A 15269-nucleotide genomic window follows, 5' to 3' on the forward strand; every position below is an offset into this window, starting at 1 on the left:
CATTTAACTTGCAAGCTCCACAAACACACAAGGTCGTTGCAATGTCATAGAACACTTTCGGAGGAAGTAATATAATTATATAAAACAAGTTAAAAGGGAGATGATTCACTCACTTTAATATTATTAAGTATCAGGGAGTGAGGATTCACTCACAGATCTAGTTTGGTATGTCTCATTTGCTTTCTTAAACCTAAAGTTAAGTTTTCTATTAAAATAAACCCAATACAAACTGGAAAAATAAGCATACATTACAGCTATTTTCATAATGCATGTAGTTTGAAGGTTTGGTTGGCTTGCTTGCTTTGTTTGTATAAATGTTTGCACAAGCATCTAATAGCATTGTAAAAGCTGAAACACTACCTTTCAATTGATTGCAATTGTAAAATTGTAAAAATGCTTGAGCAAACAGTCATCAAAACAATACAAGCAAGCCAACCAAACCTTTAAACCACATGCATTAGGAAAATAGCTGTAAATTCAAATGTAATAAAATTTGATTTTTGTTTTCAGATGGGATATACAATCATGTCCATATGAGGACGGAGAGAGTGATAGTATAAACAACAGTGAAGAAAGTCTATCAGAGAAACTTCCATTAGATATATTCAACAATTATTTTAGTTTAGGTGCTGATGCACAAGTAGCTTTAGAATTCCATGAGTCTAGAGGTTAGTATATTTAGTTTTATTGATTGTAATAAAATTGAGAATGGAAATGGGGAATATGTGAAAGAGACAACAACCCGACCAAAGAGCAGATAACAGCTGAAGAATAGTTATAGGCACAATAATAGCAGATCTTCATTTTCATTCTGTTCTCATACTTTTCAGTGTGATGATTTTGGTGATTCGAGTACAACATCCAAATCCAGTTCAATTCTGAGAAATTAGTACCAATTTAAAAGTTGTGCTAAGTTAACTCAAGGTCATATGAGTGAGACTACATCTAGCCTCAAGCAAAATACATGTTCAATGATACAAACAAAGATGTGATTTAAATTCTATATGATTGTGATTATAAATATATCAATTTGAAAATAGTTACTGTAAATTCAGAAATTATTGTGTGCATTTATTATTGGGATTTTGATTGTCATTTTAGACTAAAATGCGATTTCAATTTTTTGTGTTATTGAGAAAAATCCTGTTTAATTCATATAAATATTTCAAAATGCAAGTTTAAATTATCGCATTATAACCCTGTCGCATTTTTCGCAATAATAAAAACATCGCAATAATTTCTAAATTTGCAGTATGTAATTAATAGGATGCCTAACAATAACACAACAATTCACATACCAAGAGTCAGACAAAAAATATTCAAGGGCATAGTTTTCTAATTTATCATTTTTAAATGTCTTGGAAATGAAAAATATATTGTGCTATTATTATGAAAAGTTTTATTCTATCTTTTACAGAAGCAAATCCAGAAAAATTTAACAGTAGATTTTGGAATAAAATGTTCTATGCAGGGGTAAGATTTGTTTCTAGTATATGTGACACTGATATTTTATACTTCTGTGAATGTTATACCATAATGTAAAGAAAAGAAAACAGTTAGTAGTGCAAGTCAGCTTTCTTCTACAAAGTAACTAGAAATATTCACTTCTTGGACTAATAAACATGAGGAATACCCTTAAATAATTTGGATAATAGAAAAGAGATATAAGACGATGTGGTATGTGAGTGCCAATGAGACAACTTGCGATCCATGTCACAATTTGTAAAAGTAAAAAGCTTCAGTTTGGGAACATTTTTTATGTACCAGCAATATAACATTATACTGTAATTTGTAAATTCAGAAATTATTGTGATGTTTTTGTTATTGCGTAAAAAAAGCAACAGGGTTATAATCGCACTAATTTAAACTCAGTGATTTTGAACCATTTTATATGAATTAAACAGGATTTTTCTCAATATCGCCAAAATTAAAATCGCATTTTAGTCCAGAATGACAAAAAAACATTATTTCTGAATTTACAGCATATAAGACAATCAGCAGCTTTTAGTTAAACTATCAATGTAAAAATAGAAATAAGGCTATAACCGCCATATTTAATTTTATAAATAGTTTGTATTATAATTATTTTCAGGCTGGGGGTAAAGATTTTCTGAAACGAAGTTGTAAAAATATAGCTGATAGTTTACAGTTAATTGTAAGTATGAAAGAGGGTTTGATTTCTAATGAACAGCATTATTATTCTCCCAACAAACAAAGTTTCACATCTTTTTTGCTGAAATTTTTATTTAATCAATATGTGTTTGTTTGTTGTCAATTGTTCAAAATTTGATTATGACGTCAAATTTGTCTGCTCTCCTCTGAAATCCCATTGTAGCATCTCGAAAAAAAGGGACAATGTCTGATGATGTCACCTATAAAGAACACATCTTTTTGCAGATCATTCCAAATTGTCTGCATTTCATCTAGGAACAGATTCCACCATCAAATATCTTACAATATGTATCCACTCTTGACAGTTTGATTTTGATATTTTCAACACTCAGCAAGCCTGGCGTTTTAAATCTGAAAATTTAACTGTCTTGAGTGGATAAATATTGGATCACACTCAATGGAGTGATAGAATATATATATATATATAAATCCCATTCTTTCATGTTAAAAATAGGACTTTTGTGTTGACTTGCTTAAACATACTTATAGTATTAATTGCTATTAGAATTGATGATATGTGAGTTCGTCTTCAGTTCTGAATAGTCCTGACTTGCAATACAACTGTTTTAATATAAAGATAAGATGTATTATGATTTCCTATGAGACAATATTTTAATTCACCAAAAATGAATTGACATGGATTTAAACAACTATAGGTCACCATACAGCCTTCAACAATGAGAAAAACCCATTCCCATAGAATAAGCTTTTAATTCATGAGAAACCTAACATTGCATGACTTGTTCTTATTCAATTTCTTAGGGGTTCAATGGTAGAATGCCTGTATCAGGTGTGTGAGATTTTTGCTTCAACTCACAATGGAGTCAACCCAAAAACTTTACTTTGTAAATTTTCACATGGCCTTGGTTGTTATAATCAGGATTTTATCATAATGCTAGGGATGATATTTGAATACGTCATTTCTGGAATCCTGATTTCAGTGGAAAAGGTCATCAATTTTGCTAACCTTTATGATGTCATTTATCAGACAGAAGGCTTGCCTTTATCCCTGCTCTATTAAAAGTTTCCAGCTTTTTTGTAATTGTCATTCTGTAGGATAGTGTAGAAATAATTTGTGTTCCATAAGTACATAATCCTGATTCCTGTATGACTGAGGGAGGGTGACCATCTTATTAGATTTTAATTTCACAAAAAAAATTTTGCTGTATAAAATCAAACTTTTTCACCGGTTTACTCAACATGTGTTGAAAAAAACGATGCATACATTTTTGTGATGAAATTGACATGACAGATTGGTCTGAAAACAGTATCATGGAACTGGCATATATAAAGGCCTAGGCCATAGTTTTAACAATTTCAACATACTTAAGGCTTCCAGGAATTATTTCTTAAATGTAATATTAAGTGTGATGATAGTACAGATTAATATGTATCTATTTTTAATTAATCATAAAAATTATTCTATATCTTACAGTGTGATGGTAAAGATTATACTTCTAAAGTCCAGGAGTTAAAAATTATTTGTTTGTTATTTCTAAACATTCCAAGGTATGTATTGTAGTAAGATTTTAATTATGTACACAATGTTATTAGTTTCACACAGTTAAAAAAGGTAAATTTCAACACCCCAAAAAAAAATGAAATTCTTCACAAAGTATATATGAATAGGATTAATTATAATTACCAAATTTGTTGGACTATACATCAGACCACTCCAACCACTAACACCTGGCTTCTCAGAAAAATAGAAGTGGAAGATATATCGGAGTTTAAATAAAAATGAAATGGAAGAATGGCTGATAAAATGTTTTTTTTTAGTAATAAAATCGATTAAATATAAAAAAGAAGATGTGGTATGATTGCCAATGAGACAACTATCCACAAAAGACCAAAATGACACAGACATTAACAACTATAGGTCACCGTACGGCCTTCAACAATGAGCAAAGCAATACCGCATAGTCAGCTATAATAGGCCCCGATAAGACAATGTAAAACAATTCAAATGAGAAAACTAACGGCCTTATTTATGTAAAAAAAAAAAAAAAAAAAAAAGCATGTAAATGTACCAGTAATATGACATAAATGGCATGTGGTATTATTGCAGATGAGACTACTATCAACTGTATCAAAACAAAACTAGATGTAACTAAAGGGTACTGTACAGCCAAACTGTACTTCTATAAATAAGTGTCATCATACATATTGGTACAAGAGTTGCAGTATTATAAAAATAAGATGTCGTATCATTGCCAATGTGACAGCATTCCACCAAAGATCAAATCATTTAAAAGTTCAGATATTCAATCATTTGAAATTTGATATTTTTTTTTAAATTTTCCACTTTGATCTAGATATCTTTACATACCGTCCAAAATTAAATATAGCTGTGTCAAGAAAATAATCTCATTAGCAACTATATTGTGGATTCATCAATATTCAGTGGATTCCAATTTGTGTGGATTTTGTGGATACAGGAGAACCATAAATTTAAATTTTCAAGGAAGTACAAATTTTTAAAGGAATGGACGCAGACTTTGCACCACCAAGCAAATAAATATCCACGAATTCCTTAATTTTTATTCCTAAAACCACAAAAATAGGTACCCACGAAAATGATTGAATCATCAGTATTTAGATTTTGTACTGACACAGCAATGCTGTATATGTTTCATATTAAAAACACTTGTTTGTCTAAATATGTCTATTTTTTTTAGATATTCCAGTGGAACAACACCATGGGGAAACCCCAATGCAATAGGTTATGATCCACAAAGACATGATGATGGACAAATGGAAGTGATAGGATTTACATACTCCTCCCTTGTAAGTAACAGTTTTAATATTGTTTAGTAGCTATATGTCAAAGTGATCTTTCAATATGACTGTTTGGCAACTTTTAGAGCTAATTTCCTAACGTATGTAGATAAACGTTTCCTTAAGTATTGTAATTAAGATTGACATCTGCAAACAATATTTCTAGGCAAAGTTGAACTTGCATACATTTAACTTAGATTTGATTGGACAGAATCAAATAATCAAATTCAACCTTTGTAATGTAATGCAATATTATGAACAAACATTTGCTACATGCATTTTTCTTATATATGAAAAAGGAATTGTTTTAAACCAAAAAAGAGAAAACCATATAGTTTTAAACAGTTGAAAAATACCTATATATTTCAATTTAAAAAAAATCCCCAGTATCAGTTGGTGTTTACCTGGGCATTTATTTTAATTATTTGGCACTCAAATAGAGAAAAATAAGGTATATGAATAGAAAACCACTTAATACACGATTCTCAATTTATGACTGCCATGTTTAATATAATTTTCTGGAGACGTGTTCAAAACTACATCTCATAATAAGACCATAAAAATAACTTTTTTGTAGTCTTAAGCAAACAATATTTATATTTTCTAGGCCACATTATACATGGGAGGACATGGAGATAGGATATGCCAATGTAGTCATGTGAAATTGATTACAAAGAAATCTATAGCAATGCAGGTCGATGGGGAACCTTGTCGACTGAAATCATCTGTTATACAGGTCAAAATGAAAGGTCAAGGCAACATGATCATGAAACCCAAAAGACGAGGATCCATGCCAATAGCAAACGAGTAAGTTATCTTTGCTTGTTTTACATTATTAAAATTAAACTTCTTGCCTACTCAGTACTATATACGTAGATGGTCTAAAAATTACTTAAAACAAAAAAGAAAAAAAATATGTGAATTAAGATATATAGCTATATAAGGTAGATGCTATATCTTGATACAAAAGCCTGTCAAATTAGAGCATATTTTTATAATATTCCTGATATTATTATAAATTGCTACTAAAAAAAGAAGATTTATGAAATAGGTAAACAGTTTTCTGTAAATACATGTATAACTAAAAGGAGTTTCAGTTTTGCTATGAATATTTATTTTCATATACAGTAAACATGTAATAGCTAATTTTCACGAATGGCTTATTTACGGCACTTTGTTGAGTAGAAAAATAACCAGAATTTATCAAATTTGGATCTTCATTTGTATTACCCACCAAATCAAGAAAATTAGATTTTCACCAACCAAAAACAAGTGGCATGTATTTGACGAGAGCTTAATGAGAAAATTGTTAATAAAATTAAGTTGATTAACATTGATTTATTAAACAGTTATTTTTTTTTTAGTAGATGTTGTCATTTGAGGAGTTTGCAATAAAATGTAAATTATCAGAATTCCTTCTATTTTGTAATCACTTATTTCATCAAAAGACAAAAACTAAAATTAAAGATAATATTACTTGTTTTCTATCCAGTATTTAAATTTTTAAATTATTTTTCTTGATATTTTTATTTTATGGTGGTACATAACACTACAAGGTAGATAACTCTGTAAAAATCAGATGAAAGTTTTAATCACATTCATTTGTTTTAAAAATCAGTGTTTATATAATCAAACTGTCATATATCCAATATGTCATAGGTACAAAGTAAATATTTTATTAAAATTTTATGAAAATTAAACAAGCCAAATTTATTTGAATCTATGTGTTGAGTACCACCTTAATTTTTTATTATTTTTCTTTATATTTGAATTGATATTTGGATGCAAACTCCTCGCTAGCAGACTGATTCAGTCCATCTATAGTCCTGAATTGGCTTTTTTCAGTCCACCCTCCATGCCTGAAAGGTTGAGGATACAAGTGAGTCGTATCAGTATGGCGGATTATGAAATGTTACATTACGACAAAGACAAGTTACGCGAGGCTTGTAAGTGACGGAATGATATTATTTATATATCGGTACCAGCATGCGGTTTATAGATTGCCGTGCTTCCCAATTTTATTAATACTCACTGCACTAACACCCCCAATCATTTAGCTTATAGCAATTTAATAAGATTTTTGCATGGTACAATTTTTATTTACAATGTATTTCCTATTCGTGTTGTAGGATAAATGGCAGTCATGCTACATTTTATGATAACATTTTTGATATTTTATTGTTGGTATTAACTCATTTGATAATGCTAGTCAAAAATATAAATAAAGATGTATGCTAAAATAAATAGTAAAAATTATTTAAATAATTTCCAGCAATTTTATTGTGGATATAAATTATGAAGTTTAAAACATTATTTTGATATATTTACTTGACCAAGCAATATTAATCTATGTTATAATTGAAGGTTATTTTCTTATTTCTAAGTTTAAAATTAAAAAATGTCTATAAGATCTATTTTTTCTGCTATTGTCTATTTTAAGCATTTTCTTTGGGTATTTGATAAAACCTTTTTTTTCAAATTTTGTCAGATTCAATTTTATTTTATGAGATGTATAATTTTTCTTCAGTGCTAATATTTGCCATTATTTGCAATACAACAATCAGTGTTAAATTATTTCCATACTACAAAATTGTACCATGTGAAAACTGTTTCAAATTAAAAGCTTCATTGAAATTTATCATACATATATTTCCCCTAAAATTATGATTGTGTCTGGATAGTTAAATTTCAAGGTAAGTTGTTATCAGATAAGGTAAGTGCTAGTAGTAAGATTTTTTGCAGGATAACATTTATTTTATAACATCATACTGAAAGTTGTATACTAATTGAATTTTATATTAATTTCTACCCAATGTAGAACAGATATTTGGTCCAAAATATGACCGACAATGTTTATTTATGTATGTTTACAGCAGAATGCATTGAGTTTGTAGGTAAAGGTAGAATCTTTGATTAGCTTTTAATATGCTTGTTTACTGAACTGCGAAGTCAGTATTGATTTAAGTATACTTAGTAACCCTCCTTTTGGAGAAGTCTAGTCCTACAGACAGATAGATTGGTTATCTGTTGGACTAGTCTACCTTTCCTAATAATGGCTTTGCGGTTTAGCTCGCAAGCAAGCTAACCAAAGCATATTACCTTTACCTACACACTCAATGCATTCTGCTGTAATACCAGCAAATATAAATGTGAATACAATATTTATGAACTAGATAGTTATGAATAACATTAAACTTTCAATCCAATTACATTACATTTGATGTTCATTTTGGTTTGTCTGTCATGTGGTAACGGTGATTTACATACTCATTGTAGATAATATGGCTGACATAGTACAAAAAGAAAAAAAAGGTTATTTTTACCAACTGCTTATCTATGTGTATAATCCCTATATTAATATATTATAACCAGTTTGTAACATGTTAATTGACACACAAGTGATAATACGGAAAAAAGTAAAATAACAAAATTATCGAACTCCAAGCAAAATTCTTAACAGGAAGTCCCTTATTAAAAGGCAAAATCAAAAGCTCAAACAACTGTCATATTCCTGACTTGGTACAGGCATTTTCTTATGTATGACAGTTGCACAAAATTCGGTCACATTGACAACAATGATATATTTATACTTTTTCCATTGACCTAAAGCATCCATTTATATTTTTCACAGGGAACTTTAAGAGAATTTCTTGTTTCTTAAAAAATACACTAAAAATCAAGAATTTTACAAACCTTTGTCCGTTCCTTTGATTATGACCTATTATTCAATGTATTCAATCTCAATTTAAGTCTACTATAAGATAAAAAATAAAATAGAAAATTGTTCAATCAAATTTTTGGTATTTTAGTATTATCACATGGAGTGTTTATAACATTGTCTTGCAATTGTAACAGTTTGCTGCAAATCTTAACCAAAGTTTAAAAGGTTGGGTTTTTTTCAAACAGGATTTGACATAACATTGGCTAATTTTTTTTGGTTGCAAACTAAATGAAGCCAAACACATACCACAACATAAGACTTTTCACTGTATAACCATTTTTTTCACAAACACAGACCTCCTAATAGTTATATAACAGATATGTTTTTAAATGTACATTAACCATGCAGGGTTTGAAATATACTGTTTTATTTATTTTAACTGGTAATTAACAAAATATACCCATGTAAAAAATGCAAAGGAACTATATATTGGAATTTAAGTACTTGAGTTATACATGTATGAAAGCTGTGAAAAGAATTGAAAGTCACTGAAAATAAGTTCTGATGGAGCTTGGGTTAAAATTACGTATAAAATTAAAGATTAAATTTTTAGTGCTGTTTTTCAATGATAATTTTGATTTCAATGGCTTGCATTTTATTTAACAGCTTATAAAACTTTAATATTTAGACTTATTAGATATATAAGAAAATGTGGTATGAATGCCAATAAGACATCTCTCCATCCAAGTCACAATTTGCAAAAGTAAACCATTATTACGGCCTTCAACAAAGAGCCTTGGCTCACACCAAACACTAATACTTATAAAAAAGGTATTCAGAGGAGTAAATCGTTACATTCAAACACATGTATAGAGATGCATTAGGTCCTATTGTGCCTAAAAGTGAGCAGGTATAATTTTTGATTTATTTAATGTGGATAAAAATCCTTCAGAGGTGAAATGCTTCTTTAAAAATGCTAGATTCTAAATTTGCATAAATTTGTTCATTAAACATTAAATCTGTTACTAAAATGAATCTTATGAGAAGGGTGGTGGTTTTTATCCGTTAGCAATGCTAGGAATAGATATAATGCAGAAATAATTGTGTGGTGGTGGTTCCAAGTATCAAGAGGTTTTTTTTAATTGTGCCTCCATGAGTGCTGTAAAACTATAAATAATATAATATATTGTGCTATACAGATTTCTTTGAACATCAAGTTTTGTTTTAAATCAGGCTTTACAAGCTTTCTGAAACAATTGTCTGAAGCTTGAAAGTGACCATTGCTCTCACAATAAATGCCAAAAGCTTCAAAAAGAGAAATTCAGAACTGCTTATTAAACATTGTCTGGAAAAATGTTTTCTATATTTATTTATATGTATCTTTATATTTCACTGTATTTTATTGGGGTGCCCAGAAACCATGATTTAAATGTTCAATTCTGCACTTATTTTATATAGACTTATACATACAGACTTTGATAATACCACAAAATCAAAGATTTTTTACTCCTTCACTTTTATTCCTTAATCCACATAAATTAGTCACACAAAATAATTGAATCTTCAGTACTTCTTATGGATTGTGGCAAAAGACCAGTGGGAACTGTGTCTCTTGTATTAAGGATGTTTGCTCCTCTTTGTTTTAAATTATTGCCAGATTTTCGGAATCATCTGGTTTTATCCATGTATTGCCATTAAAAAAATTTGCCCCCTAACCCCTACTTTTCTTTTCATAGTTTTATTACATAAAGTTTAATAAGCCATATTTCAAAATCTTATAAAATTCTTGTTCTTTTTTCGTATTTTTTTAAACAAAAAATGTGCCAATGTTAAATGTAAGAAAAATCTAGAGAGAATTATTTCCCACCAAATTTTCAACAGCTTATATCTTGAAGACAAGCACATGGACCCTCCATTATTTTTTTCTGCTTTTTTTAGTTACTTTATTCATATACTTTCATTTCATAAATTTCTTTTAAAAAGCTTATTATTTTTAAACAGAGTAGCGAACATCCTTAAAAAACGAACATTCATTGCTTGGGATAGAATAACTTTGAGACATTTTCTAGTCTGATTGCAGTTTATACATCATTTGAATTAAACACATGTAGGAAATATTTGGTTTGTAAGCTGTGCATGCTATAAAACAACTTGTTTTCCTCGAGACCTTATTTGCATTTTGCATCAAATAAATTGCACATGTAAATTTACAGTATGTCATGCAGGCCTAGGGAATAATAGAAAATACTGATAGTCATTTATGTATGACGTTTAATGTTGTTATATAGATTGTGTTATATAAAGAATTTCAATGTTAGATATTTCAGTTTATTAAGTTTTCATCAGCACTGGATATTCAATAAATAGTGGTGAATTTGTTGTTATAATCAAATTTTTTGCCTAATTTTTGACAGCTGTACCACTTGGTCTCATAGTAGTGGATAACAATGCAGACTTAGAACAGGTTCGACAGATTATCAACAAATTACATCAGGTTTGTATAAAATATACAATATTTAAACCAATTTGGGCAGAGGGCAAATTTTGTTCTTCAATGTTTAAAAAATAAGTATCTATGCTTATCTTAGCATGAATAGGGAAAAGTCAAATGAAAAAAAAATCTGAATCTAAGGAAAAATCAAAACAAAAAGTCCCTTATGAAATTGCAAAATTAAAATCATAAACACATCTTACAAAAGAAATAAAAAAAAACTGTCATATTCCTGACTTGGTACAGGCATTTCCGTAAGTTCAAAATGATTGATTGAACTTAGTTTTATAGCTAGCAAAACCTCTCACTGGTATGACAGTCACACAAAATTCCATGAGGTGTTATGTTTGTTTTTTTTATTTTGTTTTAAAGGAAAAGCTTTTTATTTAATTGATTAAGTGTTGGTGTTTAACACCACGGTCAGCAGGATCGACTATTGATCAGGTCAGTACCAGGTGGATCGACTATTGATCGGGTCAGTACCATTTGAAAGAACAATGACTTTTGGCAAGAACAATGACCATCTAAGTCATTTAAAAAACTGCAGTCAAACCTTTGTGGGAGGTCAAACTCACAACCTTGGCTAGTAATACGCAAGATGAGCTACTCAGACCACTTGTCTTCCAAGACCCCTCTTGTTATTAATCAATAGCTATATTTTAAGACATAAATAGTTCACATAAAACTGCATATTTTACCATGTATACTGAATATTTGAGTTTTTCAATTGTAGAGTGATTCTGATGAAACATTTACAGTTAATAAACTTTCTCCAAAATGGTGCTTTCTAGACTGTAAGTATATGCATAAGTCCAAAGGGAAAAAGTATTAGATGCCTGTCTTTCTGTATTAATGTTTTCAATATGGGATTGTTTTAACTCTTTATACAGTTAACTGTTCTGTTTGTCAAAAAATGTGGTGTTAACATGGTAGCTTCAGTGATGCAAGAATCTATATCTTTCTACATATAAATAAGGCAAATTCTCTGGTGCAGTCATAAGGAAATTTGAGATTTGGGTTTAAAATAGACAATTCTCAGAATTAGAGAGAGAAATTTAGTTCTGTTTGAAGAAAGGTCTGACAAAATAGACAATAAAACAGAGAGACAATAATCTAATAATGATCAACTTTCCAAATAATCTTTTCTGGAAAAGTAAAATCACAAAAATACCTAATAAGGAAAATTAAAAACAGAAAGTTCCTTATCAAATTGCAAAATCAAAAGCTCAAACACATCAAACAAATGGAAACTATGTAAATTTAGGTATATATATATTAACAGACATTTTGAAGAATTTGAACCATCTTTTTCAGCTACAACAGCTGAAAGATTTTTCCGCATTGACCGAGCACAGGAACATTTACATTATATAACAGACATTTCCTCGGAAGATTTGTACATTCTTGATCCGGATTTACAAAGTCAACGAGGCAATACATTAGTGTCGACATCATCAGAGGCCTTTACACCGTCAGACATTGTGACTCCATCTTCCGACAAACTTTGTTGTGTTGAAAATAATTTCAGTAAAGATAAGGATTTAGTGTTCACGTTTTCCATGCCAGTTACGCCACCAAAGTCACCTGGGTAAGGATATTATCTATAGATTTCAGAATTTAAACTATAAGAATAAAATGTCTGATTCAAATATATGTGAATTTTTGAAAAGTTTGATGTAAAAATTGGAAAGCAAGCTAGATGTTTATTTTGCGACAAAGATTTAAAAGAAAATCGAGTACTTAAAACAACATGACTGTAATGAAATGAATTGAGGGGTAAATTGTTGCGAAAATAAGAATTTTTGAGATTTTGTGATATTTGCTTATTGTTTTGGTAATTGGTAACGTTCATGTCATTTTTAATTTTTTTGGTCAAAATAAAAGAAGGCCATAATTTAAAGGTATTGAGAAGAGAGAAAAATGGTCATAATCATGAAAACTTTGAAATATCCCCAGAATCAAAATACTTCTGGGGTAAAAATGTTATGAAAGGGATGCTTTTTTTTTAAATCCAAATCTTACATCTGCAACAAATGAAAGAAAATATATTTTTTCAAATTGAAACCCTTAGGGTTTAAAATTTATATTTTAAAACTTTTTTTTTTAATATTTCAAATATAAATGTTGAGAGTGAACATATCTTCTCAAGTCCAGTATCCAGTACTTTGGTGCTTATATTGTTATATCAAAATTTACTGTTTTAGGAATTATTTTAGTACTGCAATAAATTGGTATTGTATTGATAAAAGTCAGATATTTTTACAAAAAATGAGATTCTTTTACATTTTTCTTTTCAAAAGTTGTGAGTTTTTATATAAAATATATTAGGCATGGTTGCCTTTTTTATGCAGTTTTTTTTACTAAAAAATAAGCATATAGAGATTAAAATATTTTGATGTCATACTTTATAATGAAAAATATAAAAAAGAAAGGGAACACCATGCTCATTTTAAAAAAAGATAGATATAACTCGCAGGGGGAATTTAGAATTGATCAAGTATAACACAAAGCCATGTTTCAATAAGAGTCCAAATTCTACTTATTATATTTTAATTAGATTGTTATTTAAAGTGAAATTCAGTAAATTGGTTACAGTTTTCATATTTGTATGTTATGCTTGAATGTTTAAGGCAAGTTAAAATATATTTACTTATTTCTTCCTAATTATACACAATCAGAATCTCTGATGTTAGGATATCATATGAGGGACAAAACTCACTAACTGTCCCCGGGAGTATGAACGGCAGGTCAGTTAATATCCCTCTTTAATTTTGATGTTGTGTGGCTTTCTCACTCTTGTGTGGAAATGGTATTTTTAACCTTTGTTTAATGGGCAGTAGAGCTAGAAGATTTAACAGGCTTTAGAATTTTAATCTTAAAACTGATGGGTGAAAGAAATGAAAATAATAGATTTTTATATGAATCACTTTATTTACAAAGGGAGATAAGTCAACAACATTTCTCTTTCTTTGGATTAGTGAATGCACATTGTTTTTTCTCTTTTTGTATTTTTATTTCTTTTTCTTATTTTAAAAGTGTTGTGTGGGGATAATGGGAACAACTGTTTACAGATTATTTTTTTGTACTAACAAAGTGTTCCATATTTAATATATGATGATATTATAATATAACAATGCAGTTAACATAATGCAATACAAAGTTGTAATTCCATTTTATCAAATTAGGAAATTTTCTGTTTAAAAAAAAAGTCAAGGTTAATTCTTAAAAATATTTGTTTAAAATTAAATTTATTCTCACATAATTATTGTCAACTTTCCCCACCTTCTTGCAAATTTTCAATATTTATTCTAGAGAAAGCATGCAATTCCAAATACACTATTTTATCTTTGTCTATCACAATTAAATCATAATAAGTTATTTCCTACATTTTGAAAAGCAATAAATCAGATTTGCTGCAACTCGAATATGAACTGAGATTCTAATCAATTTAGGTCAATATGATCCTGATGTACCTTCTAGCTTGTATGCTTGCTAGAATTAATATAAGTATTGATTATATAACATTAGAACAAATTCATAGATTTAGTTGGTGTACATCATGGATCTATGTTAGATCCGCTGCTATTTTCTGTTTTCATGAATGACAATCATTATACATTTATATATGTATATATATATCAATCCATGAGTCCCATTTATTTTTGAATGATTAACAATTAATTCTAAATTAATGAAATGCTGAATGCTTATAGAAAAAACAGTTATAGGCATGCCTTTGATATGATCTGTGTAATTTTGTATATAGGTCACCCACAGCTATTTATAGACCAGAGAGTAAAGAAAACCTTCTGATGCCTCCCCCACCTGGTGCTGACAACAGGTTGATAACATTTCTATAGTTACTGTTGCCATGGTGTATGGTTATTCTCATTCTTTCAGTATAATATTGTTTAGCATGGTGTTGTATTATGTTGCTATAGTTACACTAATTTGTATATGTATCAGTGCTTTGCTAGCATTAAATGTTTAAATGTTAGCTGCTAGTTGTCATTGAAATAATATGTTGTTGTTCTCTAAACTTTATAATAGTTGGAAAAATTGATTCTGTCGTAATCTGGAAATAAGAAATCAGTATAAACTTCAGTTTATAATAAGTATATATATATATAAACTCTCTCTGTTTGAATGTTTTATACTATATAGATA

General features: G+C 29.1%; 1 protein-coding gene across 22 annotated transcripts in view; it reads left to right on the forward strand.

The window, feature by feature from the left end:
- Positions 1-15269, forward strand: part of LOC143047612 (diacylglycerol kinase zeta-like) — a 198552-nt gene that overhangs the window by 170296 nt on the left and 12987 nt on the right. For 12 of the 22 annotated variants that reach the window (XM_076220766.1, XM_076220768.1, XM_076220767.1 and 9 more), the window contains 13 exons: positions 511-668; positions 1418-1473; positions 2093-2155; positions 3608-3681; positions 4851-4959; positions 5558-5757; positions 6775-6896; positions 8227-8262; positions 11026-11105; positions 11836-11896; positions 12417-12690; positions 13781-13849; positions 14869-14943. In XM_076220766.1, the coding sequence (XP_076076881.1) occupies positions 511-668; positions 1418-1473; positions 2093-2155; positions 3608-3681; positions 4851-4959; positions 5558-5757; positions 6775-6896; positions 8227-8262; positions 11026-11105; positions 11836-11896; positions 12417-12690; positions 13781-13849; positions 14869-14943 (1377 nt within the window). The remainder of the gene's footprint in view (positions 1-510; positions 669-1417; positions 1474-2092; positions 2156-3607; positions 3682-4850; positions 4960-5557; positions 5758-6774; positions 6897-8226; positions 8263-11025; positions 11106-11835; positions 11897-12416; positions 12691-13780; positions 13850-14868; positions 14944-15269) is intronic. The other 10 variants (XM_076220755.1, XM_076220757.1, XM_076220774.1 and 7 more) reach the window with 6 other exon arrangements.

The sequence above is a fragment of the Mytilus galloprovincialis genome, chromosome 10 (genome assembly GCF_965363235.1).
Source record: "Mytilus galloprovincialis chromosome 10, xbMytGall1.hap1.1, whole genome shotgun sequence".
Lineage (NCBI taxonomy): Eukaryota > Metazoa > Mollusca > Bivalvia > Mytilida > Mytilidae > Mytilus > Mytilus galloprovincialis.